We start from the raw sequence: 20,668 nt of genomic DNA on the forward strand, positions 1-20,668 counted from the left end.
GTTTGTATACTGTATCTAAAATAAAAAGTTTTGCGTCATCCACACTTCTACCAGTTTGATAAGGAAACTGTAATGGATCCAGTTTTCCAGTGACCAAGGACATAATTTCAGCTTTATGGATCTTTTCAAAATTTTTCATCACCAAGGACGTAAGAGCTACTGGTCTAAAATCTTTCAACTCCTTGGGTTTATTTAGTTTGGCTAGTGGAATTATGGTGGAGCTCTTCCATATCTGGGGAATATGGCCTTCTTTTGCACACATATTGAAGAGGCAGGTGAATACTGCACTTAGTTGGTCTGCACAGAAGCGTAATGTGCGCCCACAAACAGCATCAGGACCAGCAGCCTTCCTAATATTGACCTTCTTAAACAGGGATGTTACTCGTTCCTGAGATATCATTAGGTCATTATTATGAACCAGAGTGTTCCTCAACATAGAAATATTATCATAGAAGTCAGATGATTCAAAACTTGAGTAAAATAAATTAAAAGCATTAGGAAGATCACATACTCAACCCCTTGAACAGTAATAGGCATTCTCCTTTCAGCTTGTTGGTTTAATGATGCCATTGACTTAATTCCTTGCCAGGGGGCTCTAAGATCCCCCCCACTGTATTGTTCTTCTACTTTCCTTCTAGATTTCATTTTAGCTTTCCTGATCTCATTTTTTACTTCTTTGGACACTGCTTTAATCTCCCAAATGTCCCCAGTGTAGAAAGTCCTCTTTTTCTTGTTAATGACAGATTTAAGTTCTTTCGTCACCCATGGTTTATTGTTCGGAAAAGTGACAGTTGTCTTAGTGGGGATAACCATGTCCACACAGAATGTGACGTATGATAATACAGTGTCTGCTAGTTCATCAATGTTCTCAGACCCCTCCTGAAAGCACTCCCAGTCCGTGCACTCAAAACATGCTTGAACTGAGGAGATACTGTCCTCTGAGCAGACTTTCACCGTTCTCTCCTCATGTTCTACGCGTCTAAAAGAGTGTGTGCATGATGCACACATGACACAGACTACCACGACAGTTAGGTTCAGTGCTTAGGAAAATACAGTGGGTCGTATTTGAGGGCTGGTACAGTTAGGATTTATTTTATTCCTCTAGGCAGCCACTAGAGGTAACCATAACAGTACTTGCAAACAAAACTGGGACTGTAAGACGTGAGTTGCTGGTCGAAACGGTATCTGTCCCAGCTGCAAACTCAAGATGACAGAACCAAAGCAATATTAGCTGAGGGCAGATTAAAGTAGTTAATTAACCAGCTGTCATAGCTTGTTTGTGACTATCTAGAAAAGCCGAGGTGATAATGTAGCGTTAGTGTCTTGAGGGAAGGGCCAGTTTAGAAATAGTTTTTGGAACGGGTTGGAACGAGCAGTTTAGGCTAACTTAACATTAGCAGCCCAGCATTAGCCAGCTAATGTTAAATCGGATTCAAGTCAACAGTGCTAACGTAACCTGTTTGATGAGGCCCGATAATAGACGCGTAAATACATTTACAGGAGAAGCTGTAGTTAGAAAGTTTAGTTTACGACTAGGAATCATGGCGTCGATGCAGTTTGATTGACTTTGGGCTGTCAACAAGCTCGCTAACGTTAGCTATCCTGGCTAGCCAGCTAGCTCTCCTGCTACCATGGCCAAAATAGAAAACGGCCGTCAGTCATTCGACACAAGGAGCATCAGGACTATTAGCAGCAGTCACATTGACGACGAAAGCTCTTTGGGATCCGATTCAGAAATCAACGGCTTCACCAGCGACAGGCAAACCGATAAATATGGATTTATTGGTGGGGCACAGCAGTACTCGGAGGCGTCGTAAGTTTGCCTCAGTTCTAACAGTGATTCATTCTCTGCGACTCCGACTGTTTTGTTGTGGAGGCTTACTCAATCAAAAAGCAAAAAGAATATCGGTGTTGTAATCCATTTATTCCAGAATTATTGTGTTGCAATTACTCTTAAGTGGGACGGCATGTCACAAGTTGGGATGGTGATGTTGAGTGGGCGCATCTGAGCAGCAGAGCTCCCAACCAGCTGCGTGGCACAATGTGTTTTATGCTAACTGTTTGCTTTAGCTTGACAAATATATCAAAGCAAGATATGTATACAGCATATGAGTTGACAACGAGCAGCACCTTCTATTTAATTCCGAAATGTAGAGTTAAACAATTTTTTCAAATGTATATAGTACTGTATTTTCCACCCAGGCTTTTTTTGTGGAGGAGGTTGAAAGAGCACTGCTGGCTGCCCAGTTGTCTTGTTTTGAATTAATTCATGTCCTTTCAGGAAGATCAATTTAGTCTTTTTACTGCAGGCCTAAAGCCTACATTACACAACTGAGTTAGTGGAAGGAGTAGAGTGAAAGTTGTGCCAAGCACCAGCTGGCAATGAGTTCCCTGTTTTCTGGAGTTTTTGGCAGATTTTGGATCTCCAGTGCCCCTTTACTAGATGGCCTCTTTTGGCTTGATGTTAGAGATGGTCTAACACGCAGGTTTAGCTTATACTGCTTGGCAATGAAAGCAATTTATCATTGTTCAAGTTTTTTTTTTTTTTTTTTCAAGGGTAGAAGATGGGGTATAAGTTCTTATATTCACACACCACATCTTGCCTACAGTTTAAACTGAGAGAAGGTTGTCCTACACTTAAAAAACGGCTGCTCTTTCAAGACATTTTAACCCTGCAATTACAGGCTTGTGCCGATGAGATAATTACATATTTCAGTAAAGTAACAGACCTCCCTAGTAATGAAGGCCTGACTTTCTTACCTCCAGCTTCTGGTGGAAAACATAATGTCTTTTTCTTTTTTTTAAATGAACATGTTGTTGTTTTTTTCTTGTATGAAAACATTTGACAGTCAAATGATGTCGCTAAACAGACTGACTTTGGGTGGTCAAATAGGTTTTTCTGTTAAATGGGCCTCATCTGAGTTTGTGTGTATATAGTGGTACTTATTATTGTCTGTTTTTTTTTATCAGTTTTTCTTTTCTTTTCTGGTCTCAAAAAATAGCTTTCTTCTAAGCACTGCCTTTGTTGTGTAATTTGAAGCAATACTTCACTTGCCTGCTTCAAAAAAAAATCCATATTTTCATAAAGCTCCTACTCCCTCTGCAAAAGTAATTAAACGCTTGTAAGTTGCTCAGTCATTACTTTGATAGTGATTTTACATGCAAGATGTTAAATCCTATTTTGCATCCTTTTTCCATTGTTTGATCAGGGCTCAGGATGTGCCGCCAGAGGTGCTCAGGCAAAGGGAGGTGAAGTGGCTGGACATGCTCAGCCACTGGGACAAGTGGATGATCAAGAGATTCGATAAGGTCAGCACCAGGTGTCAAAAACCTAGGTGGATTGTTGTGCTATTGATGTGTAAACTTCATCTTTGTTATCTCCAGGAAGCCCATTTTAGTCCCTTGCTAGTTTTATACACACATGAGTAAATAATGCAAATGGCATTGCTTCATGTATTTGTTGATTGCACAAGGAAACGACTTTGCGGACACGCTGTTTGTGGATCCACTTGTCAAACGAGTTCTATGTGAAACGCTGTTGGCGATGTAACGCAGCGCTGTAACTTCACCTCAATTCCGTGAGTCAACAGCAAGCCTGGACTCAACCCATCTCTTTATCACCTCATATGCCATGTGACAAATTGACAGTCTCAGATTCAGGGTGGAGCGGCACTGACTTCCCGTGAGACAACTGTAATAAAGCTGCTGTGGGTAGACACTAAAGATGGACCCAAGTGCAAGGCAGCTTTTAGAATTTCATTAGAGGACAAAGCTAATTTAGCCTGATTTTTGCATTAGCCTCTTTGATTGAACTTAGTCGAGGTGATGACATTAGAAGCTGCACTTTCCTTGAACGGTGTGCAAACGTATCGGAACAAGAACAAAAAAGTTCTGATATGGTAATGGCAGTCAAAGCAACCTCACTGTCTGGGGTGTATTCCAATGCTGAAGCTCTGAAATGTGTACTTCAGGTTAGTCTGTTACATAAACAGTGGTCTGTGACTGTCACTGAATGATTATAGCTGCAGTATTTGGCCACATCACATGAGCTATGCTTCAAGGGAAAATGTTTCCTACCTTTGCACACATACTATACAGTTTGACCTCATGAATGTCCCTTAATTCCTCTTGCAGGTCCAGAGCCAAGCAAAGAAAGGATTTCTCCTTAATAAACCTCTCAGTGTGTATATTCTGTATGCAGCATTTAGGAATCTTATCTATCTTCTGTTTTGTTTATGTAATCAAACCTTATCTTGGAGAGTCCTTCTTGCTGAGGCCACTGTTTGTTAAATGCTGATCTCATTTTTTTTCCCTCCCAATTTTTATGACCTCAAACAACTCCAAAAATATTCATTGCATGAAACATTTGTAATCAGCCTCAAATATTAATGCTGGCTTGTCCTTAAACGGTTGTGGTCACATACACGCCTTTTCAACTGGCCTTTTTCACAGCCTACATTTACTCTCCACTTGTAGAATGTTCATATTCTTGTCCTTTTTTGTTTTAGATAACGGGCTTGTCATACTATAATGATTAAAAGCGCACAATAGAAACGCTGCACCCTGTTTAATGTCAGCGTGTCCTTTCATATGTGAGCCTTCAAGTGTTTTGAACCAGACAACTGTTCTAAAAAAAGGACCCACTAGTGAGTGTCAGGCCCTCCCCCATCATCATTGATATACATTGAACATACCAGATTTCGTAATCTTTGTCTGTCTTTTGTTTTGTTTAATTTGTCAAACCCATCCCTCTGTGGCTCAGGTGAGACTGCGGTGTCAGAAAGGAATCCCTCCGGCTCTCCGAGGCCGTGCATGGCTCTACCTATCAGGAGGGAAGGTGAAGAAGGAGCAGAACCAAGGAAAGTTTCAGGTCAGACAGCTTCCTCTTTCACTTCCTCCACTCGGGTCTCTTGAGGCTGTGTTTTGGGCTCAGTTCAATTTTAAATTTCATTTGAAATTGTTACTGAAACTGTTTCTGTGCACCAGTTTTACACCTTTGGCTGAGATGAAACCAGATGTTTCTTGTTGGTTTTTTTTGCATGGTGTTAAAGCCAGTTCAATTGACCTTTTTTTTTTTTTTTTACCAAATTTTTGATTTGTCAATTTACCGCATAAAATGAACCGATGCATAACGGTGGAGATGAATCAAATCATTGAGGAAACTTGATTAAATGGTTTTAAACCTTGGAGAAATCAGCTCTGAAATATGAAATGAAAATCCCTCTCAGAGCATTTATTCTGCAGTAAAGGGACCTCACATGTCCTCCATGTATGTTGTCAGGAGCTGGACAGTCAGCCAGGGGACCCCAAATGGATTGACGTGATCGAGAAAGACCTCCATCGTCAGTTTCCCTTTCATGAGATGTTTGTGTCGCGCGGAGGACACGGGTAAGCTGTCTCCATGTCACGAAAATGAATGACTGCGTCTTGTTCAACATGTAATTTGTCTAAATGTTGCTTTTGTCTGCATTTTGATCCCGTGCAGGCAGCAGGATCTGTTCCGTGTTCTTAAGGCCTACACCCTCTACAGACCAGAGGAGGGATATTGCCAGGCCCAGGCTCCGATTGCTGCCGTGTTGCTGATGCACATGCCTGCTGAGGTGCGGCATGCTTTCTGTCATGTTTTACTCTCCTCCCGTTTGCTTTTTTCAGGGCTCGGGTTTAGATTGGTCCTCCTTGGATAAGTCTATGTTTAAGCAGAACAGCTCAGAGCTACAGAGACAGACTGTACAGATGTAATATGCAGATAAATCCTGGAACTATTCCCAACCATTGAGGACATTATGATATCGGCCATTGTGATTGACACAGGCTTAGTTGGTAATTTACACTAAGTGCCATTTATGCAGCTGGCTGAATTCACTATCATTGTGTCATTGTAAGGATTTGAGCATTTCCAGCCGTAATTGTTTTTTTCATACTGACTCTTTTTCAGTCACTTTGGTATGTGATTTTTATTTTTTTTTGCCAGTATGGCTGGCAGCCATTGACAGATCTACAGAACTGCTTAACAGGTTACAAAAACATTTTTGAAATTAAATTCCTAATGCAAACAACAGCAACTATGAAGCCTCTCACTTAATCTGAGCTTATTCAAAGCTAACTGAGGCCTGTAGAGTCAGAGATGTAGCTCTTGGGTCTTTTTGCAGTTTCTCTGAGCACTGCACGGTCTGATCTTGGGGTGAACCTGCCGGGACGTCCACCCCTGGAAAGATTGGCAGCTGCCTTAAGCATTTTCCCCTTGTGAATAATCTTTCCCACTGTAATAATGTTTTGGATCTTATTCTATCCTGATGTATAAAACCTTAGTTTTCGAATAGGGTGAACTTTCTTGATCCCATGATTACATAAGATATTTTTTGAACGTCATCCTCAGAGGTTGACGCTGTGTAGTGTTGTTCACACAATCTGAGCTGTTGAGGAAGCTTTTTTTTTATTGATAAACTCTGTTCCAAGTCTGCTGTACTTGTCCTTCTGTTTTCAGAGCTAGTTTGTGCAAGATGCACACTGTCCTTGAAATTATTTTGGGACAGACAGCTCTGATTAGTGGTACTACGGCTTATTCCATACTCCCTGATTACTATTACTTCAACTGTATTTACACACACTTGTATTTAGTCACTGATCTTCTCGTATCAGCTTCTATCTTGGAGAAGTCGCTCCCTGTTCTTCATTTTTCTCTATGGATTCTTTCCATATGGAGCCCTGTTGTGCACACAAATGCAGCCCATTGGTTCAAGATTGAGAAAGTTGTGCCATCCACAGGGTTCTTTATAACCTTGTTCATGCAAATGGTCTAATTGGAAACAAATTGACTTTGTTCACTTTGTTGCACTGAGTCTCTTCTTGGGGACCTGTTTCCAATTAAGTTTGTAGATTTTTTTAAAAATTATTTTTATTGTTCATAAAAGGAAATGTTCTTCTTGTCAACTTAGAAGTGATTAAGTAACTTTTTGGAAGAGGTGAAAATGTTTTGAACATTTTGACATTTCAGTAATATCACACAGCACTGTCGCCACCTCTGTTTTGCACTATAAGTGATAAGAGGAACCCGTTCAGAATAGTGATGAAGATGACTCAGTCCAAGCGTGATCTGAGTCCTCCTTTATGGCAGAATAGAAATGTGCCTATGGTTTTAAGATTTTTCTTTTTCAAAAGTCTTTCAAAGTAAACATTTCCAGGGTTATCAGACTTCCATGCGAGCAGGGACATGTCCTCTAAAGTGAACATTGTGTTTCTTTACATCATCTGTATTTGTTTCCACAGGATGCTTTCTGGGGCCTGGTCCAAATCTGTGAGAAGTATCTTCCTGGCTACTACAGTCCTGGCCTGGTGAGACTGACACACATGGAAGCATACATGATGACATCATCTGAGAAAATACAACTTCATTTGACTTTTTCATTCTTAGTCATGAGATTTTTGCCGTGGTAAGAGTCATACTGGAATGTGTTCTCTCTCTGCCACCCAGCTAGATTGCTGGAATTAATCTTGTCAACATGGGCAGGCTGTAACTACATGCCGCGTCAGGCTTAGGATTACTGTGGTTACAGATCCCTGATGAAACCAGAGGGGTGTTTTCTGTCTTTACATACAAGTATTTATTAAAGGCATCGCTCAATAAGATGAGCAACAATCTAGAGTAAATCATTTAGTTTCTTTGCATCGTATAATTCATTTGAAATGTTTACTGAGAAAATGTCTCGAACAAATCACGGAGCTACCAAAATGAGACGAATGACATGTTTATTGTGTTGTAGGCCTTACAATACAAAGTGCAGTGGTGTATATAATTCTCTGTTAATGTTCTCCTACCTGTTTATCTCTCAGGAAGCCATACAGTTGGATGGAGAGATTCTGTTTGCTCTGCTGCGACGCGTTTCCCCACTGGCCTACCGGCATCTGGAGAAATATAAGATCGACCCCATTCTCTACATGACTGAATGGTTTATGTGTGCCTTCTCCAGAACCCTGCCCTGGGCGTCTGTGCTGCGTGTCTGGGACATGTTCCTTTGTGACGGTAACTGTGGAGATCACTGCCGTACAGTGGGACCAGATATTGTGGAAAAGAAGAACATCACAATATCTTCACACTTAAGCTCACTCATCTTGTCGCCCCCCCCCCCCCCCCCCCCCCCCCCCAGGAGTCAAGATAATCTTTCGTGTGGGTTTGGTGCTGCTGAAGTGCACGCTGGGGACCCGGGAGAAGCTGAAGGCCTGCCAAGGCTTGTATGAGACCATGGAGCTCCTCAGGGCCATAGATCCTCGATACATGCAGGAGGGCTTGCTGGTTCGAGAGGTAAGAGTAAAGGAGAAGTCAGGTGGGCTCAATCTTTGTTAAAAATATAATTTTATGCTGTCTCAAATCAGCTCTGAGCTTCATGGATAAGGATGTTTAATGCCTCTGATGTGGTAGACTTTTTGTTCACATTATCGTGCGTTTTCAATCTTTAGGATTTTAAAATTCAAAGTGCGAGCTTCCAGTTACATTAAGACAAGAAATCATGTTACCTAATTTTGCAATGATGTAGTGAGTGTCTCATTGTGGATATGCAGTTGGAGAGAACAATAAGAGTTCATAACTGTAGCCATGAAAATAGCAAAGTCTCAAAGTGAATTAAATTGAAAACACAGACAAATTGACCAGAGCTCTGGCTTCCCACTGTCTGGTCCTGTAACAGTTATGTGAAAGTCTCTGTCTCCCTGAACAATACCCCCTCTTATATTTACGGCTGTCTTGATTGTGGGTGACGGTGCATCCACAGCAGCCTGAGGCCCTTTGGCATTTACTGACAAAGTCCACATTTTTAGTGCGATGGTCAAACATGCAAGGAACACATTTTCCAGCAAAGGGGAGTTGTTGTTGCCTCACATTTCCTTTAGAACATGATCTTTGTGATGTTGGCTGTGACCTGGTGATGTGTCTCTTCCTTTTCCAGATTCTTGAAGTGCCAGTGACGGCGAGAGATGTGGAGAGAGAGCACCACAGACAGCTGAAACGGTGGAGGAAGAACCGCGGAGAGCTGAATTTCAAACCGCCTCAGAGGATGCACGGCGCTCGCCTCATCATGTTGACTGAGCCGCCCAGACGCCAGGACCTTCAGCAGAACCCCACTATTGTTCTCGAGGTTCCTCAGCCTCCGCCGCAGCTTAAGAAGGGCAAGGAGGAAAGGAAGAGCAAGAAGAAGAAGAGCATAAAGAAATCCCAGCCCACTGAGGTCATCCCTAATCCATATCCTCTTCCCAGTGACCACACTCCTCCTCCTCCTCCTCCTCCAACCTCAGATCCACCTGCCCCACCTCCAAGTGACAGCATGACACCAGAGACCGCGCCAGAGACCGCACCAGAGACCATGCCAGAGACCGTGGCAGAGACCGCGCCAGAGACCGTGGCAGAGATCATGCCAGAGACCGCGCCAGAGACCGTGGCAGAGATCATGCCAGAGACCGCGCCAGAGACCGTGGCAGAGACCGCGCCAGAGACCGCGGCAGAGACCGTGGCAGAGACCGCGCCAGAGACCGCGCCAGAGACCACGGCAGAGACCACGCCACAGACCGTGCCAGAGACCACGCCACAGACCACGGCAGAGACCGTGGCAGAGATCATGCCAGAGACCGCGCCAGAGACCGCGCCAGAGATCAAGCCAGAGATCAAGCCAGAGACTGTGCTACAAAATGAAACTGACTCACCTCACCAGCGGAGATCGCCTTCTACTGACCTTCCTGCTGCCAAAGAATCTGTCCTTCAACGATCCACACAAAGCCTTAGCAGCACAGAGCAGGATACATACCTGTAGCTCTATAGATGTGTACGTGTGAGTGAGTGTGTGTGAGTGCATGCGCGTGTCTGTAGACAAAGCACCAGCACCGCAGTTTCGGTCCACAACCAGCCAGCCTTGCCAAAGTCTCTGACTGGCCAGCTTCACTATTATTCTTGTATTGGACTATTTTGTATTCATTTTAGACATAATTTGCCTATGATATCATTAGTATACACTAAAGCATCTGTGCTAAGTGTAAAACTACCTGAACGCTTTTGCCATTTTTCAGCATGAAGCTGATGTCGCTTCATCTTGATCCTTAACGCTCTTATTCAGACCGTAAGTCTTCATATTCCGTTAGAAATGGAGACATGTTGCAGAGTCTCTGGGAGCAAAATATTGTCCTGGGAGTATTTATAGGTTTGTATTAAAGAATGCTAAGGTGTCGCAGGTTATGCAGTTTTTTTGTTTTCTCTCTCAATTCAACACTAGTCCGTTACGTAGTAATTCCGAGCAGCGTAGGATGCAAGCTTTTTTATTTTCCTTCTTGGTTCACTAGGGGGCAGCCTCGCACAGGTTCCAGCTCAAATGTCTGTTACATTCCTGTTTGACCGCAGCAAAGATGGAATCTCACTAAAATTTGGGGGGTATTGTTTTGAGATTGACCTTTGAACTTGTTTTATAACATGTCTCAAACATGAACCCATCACTATGTACTGTGTTCAAGTCTTGACTTAAGGAACAGTTCAAATATGGCGTCTGGTGTTTTTTCAGTATCAGTTGAATTGTTGTGGTCCGAGCCACGAATAAACTCCTTTTCTCACTGTGCCAGGCACTGCCAGCCACTTTACAGCAGCAGTAATTCATGTTGCATGGACAGCAGAGGGGAGGACACTAAACATTCCTCACTGTATGACACATTCCTGCCTTCGCAAGAGCTAATCAGTTTAAAAACTCTTGCCAAATGCAAAAATGTGTATTTGTGCATAGCTTCCTGTCAAAATTTGGAGAGTTCAAATCGCCCAATGGTGCTGACCTTCCTCTTGGCACTACTTGTGAATCAATAAGGTCTTGGGTCAAATTTTCTTTTTTTTTCTTCTTTTTTTTGCTAGAATTTCCAAAGACCAAAAATCAAGACTGTTCTTTTGACGCGATTTACGACCTCTACCTGTGACGGGGCTCACTGTGTGCGTATGGTTAAGAGGTTATGAGATTTACACATTGACTGGGAGATTTAGTAGCAATTTACTTAAGAGAAACGGTGCCATCTCTTTGGGAAATATGAAGACATTCAATGTTTGTGAGGGTGGGGGAGTTTTGTTTGTTTTTTTACAGAACATGACAATCTGTTTTCTGCCAGTCTTTTATTAAGTTTCATCATGGTGGTAAAAGGGAGTTTTGGCAAACATAAGCACGCGCACACGTGGAATATGTTTGTGTGTAAAAATAACAGAAAAAAACCTGTCAAAAGATGCGCGAGCAGTTATAAAAAGCCACGGGGCTTGAAAGTTTCTAATTTAACGAGCAGTCACACCTGAATGCAATAGTCTTTATTTACTTGCATAACACATTCTTCACCTTCTTACATAAGAGTTGAACTTAATGCTCTTTCTGTATATATGACTTCTAAAAAAATAACTTTGTTTTCCAATGAAACTTACTTCTCATACAATGCTATGTTTTATGGAGCAGTTAAAGAAACTGCAGAGGAAACTTCTCTAAATCCCTTGCAGTCTCGGACGATATATTGTAGGTCAACATTTGTAACGCTTGAAGACCATGTTGATTTATCCTTTGGTTAACCTGGAATTTTGGGGATCTTCGGTCACTTTTTTTTTTCCCCAGATGACAGATTGGTATTATTTTTACCATTCACACTGGGATTATACAAGAGATATTTGACAACCTTGGGGCTTGAGTGTTATGGTTACAAATAAAATTTAGTTTCAGTGCAGCTTGAAACATTCTGTTTATGTTTGATTGCCATCAGCCTGTAGTATATTATGTTGAATCTTTTGGCTTTCTACCTGTGTGTATGCAGTTTCTTGTGTTCGCCAGCAGATGGAGCACTAACGTTGTCACTTTGACTTAATAAAACATTACTGTACCTTTTTGTTATGTTGCAACACCTGAAATGACTCAGCAGTTAAATTAACCTGATCTTTGAATTGCATTTTTAAATTACATCTGATGGTGATGTCACTGCTCTACTTTTGAATAAAGCTCTATAAATATAACCTATTTTTGCATTGTTTTGCACTTGTTTTTGCAGTTAGTTTCTTTGATTGTTTTCTTAATCTGTTGTCTCTCTGAGAGCTGGATGAGAAGGTTGGTGGTTTTGTGTTTATATATTATTATGACACTGATTTCTAATTTCTGCCTTAAAGGGTACACTTTAGGCAGGCTGTAATGCACATTTTGTTACCTTTAAACAGAGTCAAAGTGTCTTCCCATGTCTCCAGCAATTATTGTAAGCTAAACTAATCAGGTGCTAAATCAAGCTATATATTAAGCACACATGGGTGTCAATTTATAAGTCTTCCTTTTAAATAGCATGGGAAGAACTTTTCTAAAATGTTCCAAATCGCCCAGAGCTGCTGGAAACCTTTTAAAATCTAACTTGTAAACATTAAAACATTGGTTGAACTATATCATTTGTAGCAGCATAACTCAGACACCACAGTGTTAAATTTTCTTTTCAATAATGGTGCCATTCTGTATTATGTCAACTCTGTCATGTTGAACAGGCCTGCATGATGCATCATCTTATCAAATGGGAGTCCGGGGTCTGGTGTCGGACTGTCTGGGCATCCTGGAAAGGAAAGAAAGATTGTGAAGAGCCAGGGTAGGAGTATCCACAGCATATTTGACCCGACAGCCTTTCTCTTCAGCTGAAACTACCCCCCCCCCCCCCCCCCCCCCCCCCCCAAAAAAAAGGAGGTAATTCCAGCCCTGTCTCCTCATTAAGACTAATAACAGGTTGCTATTCTTTTCTCAATTGACTGTTTGAACTGCTAAATGCCCTTTTTCTCCACCTTGAGGTGTGGAATATTTGAGGATTTTGCCTCAGGCTTGAAAGAGTTCATTGTAAACTGCTGCCTTGATGACCTCAGTAAGCCAGCTAACTCATTCCTCATCGTCCAGTAAGGTGAGCTGCAGCTGTTGACCTCTGGTTATCAAGGAGTTTAACGTGGTGATTAACAGAGGCGGAAAGTTGTAGGTCGTTCACAAATTGTCACTATTCTCATCACTGTTTGAAACTATTTCATTTGCTATTATCACTGCAGGTAAAGCATTTGGACCAATATCTCAGAGAGTACTTGTTAATAGCTATTAATCATACTTACTCATTATTTGATTCCCCAAAAGCCACTTGTGACCAGTATGGGATCTGCTGATATTTCCCCACATGAGGCACAGCAACAGTTAATGGTCTAGGTCCCTCAGGAATGCATGCACCGTCACGCTTTCCCTCTTTGCATCTGACACCTGGCCCTCTTTCAGTGCCACCGTGACATTTACATCTCAAAGGAGGATGACCAAGAAGGCTCTCTCTGTGCTCCCTTCCTTACTCTAGAAATGATCTGATTTATCTCTTCATCAACGGAAATATATGCCTCTGGAGGGTCAGCCTGCCTCTCTTATCCCGAGCTAATAGCGATGTGAGACGGGAGCAGTAAAAAGAGAGACTTGTGATCCTTCGTGTGATCCCAGACCCAACGGACGCCTGTCACAGTGCCTGATTCATGTGATGCGGGTGACTTTCTCTGGGCTCCCAGGTTCAGTGTGTTAGGACACAGGGGAGGTGGTGGTACGGTGGGGGGCATAAGCCAAAGCAAAAGCGCCTGTGTTCCTGAGGTATCCGATTCCCACGATTGATGGAGCATGACAGGTTGACTCAGGTTAGATTAAAAGGCAGCAGTAACAAATATGAGGGCAGACACTGGGATCGTCTGTGCAGGTGAACTTTTCATAGCTGAGGGAATATAAAGTTATTTATTGCACCAGGGGAAAACATTCATCTTTGTGCAAGAAGCATTAAAAGGGTGATATCCCTGTGCTAAGGCCAGGGTGGATAATTGAATCATCCCTGCGTTGCTGTTTTTTCTGTGTGGACCTCTTCTGTTCATCTCCCGAAGGAAAAAAAACCCTCACTTTCATCTTCATCTTTAAGCATTATGAATGACTTAGGTTTTTTCCACATCCAGACCTTTTAGAACAAGTCATCTATACCTACCTTTTATCGCTTCAGTGCAGAGTATATAATAACTCTGTCTGCAGTCCGGTCTCGGGCCATGCAGGATTCTCCTGGATGGAAACGTGACAGCTCCTTTTCCAGACATAGCTTTGTAAATGTTTTTCCATCCTTTGGCTCCACTGAGCTATTTTGAACCATTTTAAACAGAGGCTACTGTGAAATAATGTTATGAATGCTTGTTAATGTTTTAAGCCTGGAGCAGTGCCTGCAGGCTCTGACATACAAGGGTTTGCCTACTTTTGGAAATGTTCTTTCGGCACCTTTGCAGTTTCCAATGTATAATTTGCTCCCATTTAGGGTTCACAAATGGCTACACATGTGAATAATACTTAGCTGATAAATATAACATAGAATAACACTCAAAAATTCTCATGGGTGCATTTGGTGCTTTGAATGTCATCACAGTTCTCATTCCACCTACTCCCACTGGACATACTGCACTGCTTTAGAAACTGTGCGAAAATGATCAACACGAGGGGGGGGGAACACTACTCTCAGGTTAAAGAATAAAGACTGAAAAAAGGACTGAACTTGATTCAAATCTAGAGCACTGCCAATCTGATGACCTCTCTTAACTTTCCTTGTCTGAAAAATGTATATTGCCCTCTTCAGAAAATCTCACATCCTTCTAATGACTGCACTACACCCGCTAATGGAGAACTCACATGGAGCAACAAGCCTGTCTCTGTCAAGTGGGATTCAAAAATGTGGCTGAGTGGTAAAAAAGTAAGTCAGGCATAGTAATTGAATCTGCTAATCACCTGCCTGCTGCTGTGCCTACAGGAGATTCTGACAATAAGGGTGGGCATGTGGGGGTTATTTGGGAGTAAAAGCTGCACACCTGTGTGGCGTCCATGCTCCTTGAGAAGTTTCAGGTGTTTTGTTTTAATCTCAGTCGCTTGTCTGCCTCCCCCACCCCTGCGGCACCCATCCTCATGACCTCTTAACCCTCTACATCCCCTGGCTCAGCAGTGCCACAGGCAGGCGCAATTATGACTGTGAAGTCTCGTCAAGTAAATGAAGCATAGCCGGCAGCCACATTTTTCCCGACACTCCTGAATTCTGTCAACTCCTCTCCGTCGTCAGTCGCTGCTGGTGGTAATTAAAGCTATAACAAAAGACTCTTTCCCATTCTGTTTTCCAGATTGAGCTGCCTTTTCTGTTTTGTTTGATACAAACTCCCTCTGTTATGAGGAAGACGAAACAACCTAAATAACCTGAAGTTAATGAGATCTTATTCAATGCTTGCTGACTCCTCCACCTCCCCTCCTACCTCTCACTGCCACCTCGTGTCCCCTGCCTTTGTTTTTTTTTAGGCATTGATAATCACTAATTGACCAAGCCAGGTAGAGAATCAGCTTTTAAAATGGCTCTCTCTGGGTGTTTGTTTACTTGTGTGCGTGCCTGTGGAGGCTTCTGGCCAGTGGGTGATGAGTTACAGACACAGATGGTGGGCATCAGCAGCCTGGCTGGGGGCAGATTAGCAGCCTACCAGTGTCTGAGCAGCCCCGTCCCAGCCCGCTCCCACTCCCACTGAGCCCCAGTGGAGTGCCTGTCTGTAACTCTACTCGCTTTGGAAAGCCTCATGTGTTGATGGAGGCCGACCATGGGCTTATCTCGTCTCATTCCGACACCAGTGGGCCTTAGCGGGCTCGGGGCTCCCAGTGAGAAAGGGCGGGGTGTCTGGTGGGGATGTCTGCATGAGCAGCTTTGTTTTGAAAAATCCACTCTGTTCCCCGTGAGATTTTGTAATTAGAGGTAACTTTACACCAAGGAATAGAGGCTTATCTAAATGCATGCACATTTACACCTTCATAGCATGGTATCCAGGTGATGAGCCTTCCATTTGAACTAGTTACTAATATGTCTTACCTCATATGATTCATTGACAAAGTTGTGGGCTAGAATTCTTTTTGTCAGCTCATGTCAGATTGTGCCTGTCACGTGTGGCACCTCCATGAGGATGTGTTTGGTAAGCACTGCTTCCGATGCGTGAAAAATGCATACAGTGCAGTTTTTGCCATTATGCTAAATGCACATTGCACTGGACAGGAAGCAGAGTTCAAACAGTCCAGGTCAGAGGTCAGCCAGATGCAGAGTGGAGGGGGCAGAAGTGGGGGTGACCAAGCTGCCTATGGGTTGGTGTTCAGCGGTGTGTTTATTTTATAAACAGTGGGAGCAGATTAGTACTGGAGCCAAGCTCCCTCAGCCATATGGGGAGGATGTCCTCTGCGTTAGGAGGCTTTTAACAAACCATTGTGCTCAAAGCTGGAGACACACAGTCACTGGCATCATTTCTGGTCACCACTCATGATGAGTTGATATTGCTGCCAACACACACGTGTGAATGCAGGGATGTGTGGTCTGCTCAACTTCCATTCTCAACATAATAGAGGACTGAATGATTGTGTTAGGAGCGACTGACAAGTTTTGAGTCATTAGCGGTGTTGGCACACGCAGGCCCTCGTCACCGCTCAGCCAGGAGGTAAAAACAGGAAATGGACAGATCCCTGCCACCCTCAGCGCCAGTCTAATGAATACTGCTTGAAGATGTTTGTGTGTGGTTCATCTCCTGAAGACCTGCAGCCACTTCCTGCCATTGTTTTGGGTTTTTGTGAGATGCGGTAGCAGTGGAGTCTCTGATGACCCAAACTGTCAACTCTTAGCTGGACTGATGGTTCTCCATCGACACTTAAGGATTTAAGCAAACACACTGTTGTTTCAGCACCTTGCTGTACTGTGAATACACGCAGGTTTGGATGACTGTACCCAGTAGTAAATCAAACGCAAATCTATTTAGTTTATTTTTCTCTCTCTCTTAAAAAAAAGCACTTACAAAGGGAATTACACAGATTGTAGTCCTGAATACCGTGTAACAAATACTGTGTGCACTTAAGGTTGTTTGAAAGAAAGTCAGCTTTCCTGGTAGCTTGCAAACTTGTACTTACACATCAACTAATGTGTTATGAAGGGAGTTAAAAGGTATGGGTTGTCTAAGGAGCAAAATGAACCGTCTTGTGTCCTGGGAGTTTTTTATTTTCACAACATGGCAGATTTAACGGTTGGAAATCACTGTTTTTGATTCTTGGTAACATGAAAATGTGGAGATGAGGTGATGGTGGGATGCTCTGTTTAGTGAAATACTCTTTTATCTCCCTTAATGCTCTTTTCCTAAAATAAGTCTGAGGTCTCACTAGTTAGCGCTCACATCTACCAGCTCTTTGTGGTGAATTTAATTAGTGAATATGTTTCATTTCAATCAGTAATCTGGTAATCTGGAACTGGTTCTGTGTAAAAGGAAGGAATTAATAGTTCCCAAGATGGTGTCAAGGATACACACTCGTGGTTCACATCTTATCTAGAAGAGATGAGAAGAAACCTGAGCGTTACAGAGCAGCAAATAGGAACTTAACCAACAGTTATCAAGTTTAGCAGCGTAGTCAAGGCCTCTCCTCAAGAACTGTGAGCAGTGCAGACATGCAGCACTTGAGCATGGAAGTTGCACAGACTGCAGAAAACAAAGCAGGTTTGTTTCCCATGGAAAGAGCAAGAGCAAGGCTTTTCTTTTATTTACAATGAGCTGCAGGGATAAGACAGCAGCCCATGAATCAGCACAGATGCTGTTGTGTCTCCAGAGCTGCATGGACAAAGCCCCTTCATCTCCGGGCTAGAGTGTAATTGAAGAGGATCAGGGCATAGCAATGGAACCTGTTAACACTGCTGTCATAGACCGCCTGCTGCAGGTTTCAGTGTTTTCAGCCGGCGAGCTCAAAGTGGTCACAAAATATTGTTGGTTTATTCTGGATTACCGCTCACAAAGATTGATTGCCTTTTAAGTGTGTCATGTCAGCTCACTCTATGTTAGAAAAGGGTGGTGTGATGGTATGTTGAGCAGGAGGGCATTTCCATCTCTTTAAACTTCTGTTCTTGAATAAATACACAATTCTTAAGAGCGCACGCTGAATGCAGCACAGGTTTCACTCAGCAGTACAAAAAGTTTGTTTTTCAGAGTAAGATGGGGCTAAAGTTTATCAGCCTAATCTTTATGCACTAAAGAGTTGATTGGCTTTTACATCAACACAAATGTTTTGCATTGTGTGTTTGTAAAACCCAGTTTTACATGTCAGAGCTGTGATTCAACCATTTACATCATAGCAATCTGTGTTATAACATATTCCAGGGGAAAAAATCGATACACGTCTGTTAATTATGTATGATAAATTATTCAATTAGTAAGACTTTGTATCCTTACAATGTATAACTTTCTTGCTATGCAGTGATTACTGCCTGGAAATAATAGATTACTCTTTTATTAAAATGATTTTGATGTTCTAAATGACTGACTGTTGAACTTTGCTGTTACAAAAATAAACCACTTTTAGGGACAAAATAACGTAACTGGAGTCAATGAAGCCACACAGGAACACATGTGGAGTCGAGCCTCAGTTTTTTCATACACTAATATGAACTCATTATGCCGTATCATAAATCTTGCCTTGGCCATGATTGCATGTGTGCACCACAGTCACCTAAAGTCAACCCCAGACTTACATCTGCTCCGGGCCTCAGGTCATGAAAGATGTAAGAATGTGATTGCTGCAGATGAGAAAAATCCCTGAGAAACACATGAGAGAGTCAGAGATGCTTAATTGTGTTTGCCCTTTCCATTTAACTGCAATTATAAGGAGCACGAACAGATATATGCAGCTCATTGCTTTTATTAACTTGTGGGCTGAAAGCAGACGAACGTTAGGTCCTGTTTCGCCACATACCTGGTGCTTCATTTCTGCTATCTTATGGTTTTGAATGAATTGCAAGGTAATATGAGGAGAATGCCATTGAGGAGTGGGAGATGTATGAGGCAGTGGGGCCCTGAGAAAGAAGAGTTGTACCAGGATGACGTGTGGGCTGCGTTGACCGTGGAGATTAGTGGGGGGCAAAATGGTGCTGTCTGTGATAACAGCAGGAAAGATGATAAAGGAGAAGAAGGTTCCTGTATGTTTCCTGAGGACAGTCCTCCATCCAGCGCTGTACAGCAGCTTTACAGCAAGACACACTGTCTGATGTGGTTTGTGTCTCTTTGCCATTGTTTTGTATCCATTTGCTTCTCTCTCATTTCAGGTCATTTTGCATCTCCACACCGTTTGTTTCTCTCTTTTCAGTTGTTTTGTGCTCTTACATTTTTCAGTATCTTGTTTTTATATATATATATATATTTTAACCTTGTGGTTTGTCTGCATCTCTTCTGGTCTTTGTACCTTTTGCTTTTTGGTAGTTTTCTCATTTTGTATTTGTTCATGTTTGTTTGAACTCTTTATAAACTCTTTTTAACTAAGCAAGTACAATTTATTTATATAGCACCTTCCTGAGATTCACAATGCAGACACATGTCTTTTTGAATGATAGCAGTCTTTCTGGGTTTAATTATTGTGTGGCTTTTTGAGGTTGTGAGTAATTTTGGATCTCTTAGTGGTCATTAAAACGACTTTCTATTAAAAAAATGTCTTCAAGTGAAAGCATTGGCCTGTGAGCCAAAGGTCAAGATGTCACTGCTGGGCTTGTGCTCACTCGACCGCTTTAGTAATCGTTGCTTTACCACAGGAAGGGAGTCGGCTGCAGTCCATATTCACACGTACACATCAATGCTCCAGATCACGTGTCTGCTGTCTTAGAAATTTGTCTTTCAAGACAAATAATAGTCCTGGCTCCTCACACATGATCTGACTCCAATGGCCGCTGTCAGTTATTGTTCTAATGTTTGCCTCCTGACCTACCAACACTTTTCAGCATCAGCCTTTCCAGATACCACACGTGTTCTCAATTTCATCACAAATTAGATCCTCAGTCACTGTATTTAGAAATTCTGTGAACCTGCCTCTGAGAGACCGTCAACCACCTGTAATGTTCAAAATGCCCGCCCCAACGGGAGCATGATGAAGGCCGCTTTGTTTGGCTGGGCTGTGTTTCCAAGCTGCTGGTTCCAGTTGAAAGAACTGGTAGAGAACCAAAGCATGCCCCAGCTGACTTTTAATGACTCTCACCCAGGCACTGGCGCAGTCATAGAGCAGTGGGACTGTAATTAGACGACAATGGGCCCCTCTCTGGTGCACATACCGATGACCACAGAATTATTGATCAAAGATGTTGGAACAGGAAGAGCAGGGGGAGCAACAGACCTGGTTTAGATGTTTGGCTGTGAACAACAGGTGACATACATCTTGCAGGCACAAAACTAACTCCAGTCCGCAGCGAATAATTATATCTTAGAAAAGGGCTGCCACCCAGGAGAAGCCATTTGCAAGAAGACAGATGTCGAACAGCAAAGTCTCTTTGAGATTAGATGATGCACAAGTGGCCCTTAATACCTTGTTGTAACAGAACTAATGGCACACAGCCTGACAGCAAGCTGTTGGCACTGATCAATATACCCTGAGGTAAGAAAATGTTTCAATTATAAACTGAGGGGGGGGTGCTACACAGCGGTAATGAGACACCATCCTCCAGACTCCTGCATTTTGCTAAAGCTCCCTACACATCAGTTCATCATTGCAGAGAAATCCCGAGCTTGGTGGTTGTTAATCTTTAGGGTCAGTGAACAGTCATTAGACAAGAGCATCTTCTGAGGGTTAATCTTATTTTTAGAGTAGAA

At 42.6% G+C, this 20,668-nt stretch overlaps 1 protein-coding gene across 1 annotated transcript; it reads left to right on the forward strand.

The window, feature by feature from the left end:
- The first annotated feature begins 1,062 nt into the window (after positions 1–1,062).
- LOC142382545 (TBC1 domain family member 10A-like) lies at positions 1,063–11,998 on the forward strand. Its single transcript, XM_075468548.1, has 9 exons — positions 1,063–1,813; positions 3,210–3,309; positions 4,763–4,870; positions 5,282–5,388; positions 5,486–5,600; positions 7,267–7,332; positions 7,831–8,020; positions 8,145–8,299; positions 8,940–11,998. The coding sequence occupies exons 1-9, from the start codon at positions 1,632–1,634 to the stop codon at positions 9,795–9,797; spliced, it is 1,881 nt and encodes a 626-aa protein (XP_075324663.1). The 5' UTR covers positions 1,063–1,631; the 3' UTR covers positions 9,798–11,998.
- The last annotated feature ends 8,670 nt before the right edge of the window (positions 11,999–20,668 follow it).

This window comes from Odontesthes bonariensis, chromosome 6 (assembly GCF_027942865.1).
Source record: "Odontesthes bonariensis isolate fOdoBon6 chromosome 6, fOdoBon6.hap1, whole genome shotgun sequence".
In the NCBI taxonomy this organism is placed as follows: Eukaryota; Metazoa; Chordata; class Actinopteri; order Atheriniformes; family Atherinopsidae; genus Odontesthes; species Odontesthes bonariensis.

Bases quoted from the DNA above. Each gene is read 5' to 3' on its own strand.
- LOC142382545 (XM_075468548.1), top strand. From the start codon at position 1,632: ATGGCCAAAATAGAAAACGGCCGTCAGTCATTCGACACAAGGAGCATC. The intron at 3,310-4,762 runs GTCAGCACCAGG...TCTGTGGCTCAG, and splicing joins TGATCAAGAGATTCGATAAG to GTGAGACTGCGGTGTCAGAA. The intron at 8,300-8,939 runs GTAAGAGTAAAG...TTCCTTTTCCAG, and splicing joins AGGGCTTGCTGGTTCGAGAG to ATTCTTGAAGTGCCAGTGAC.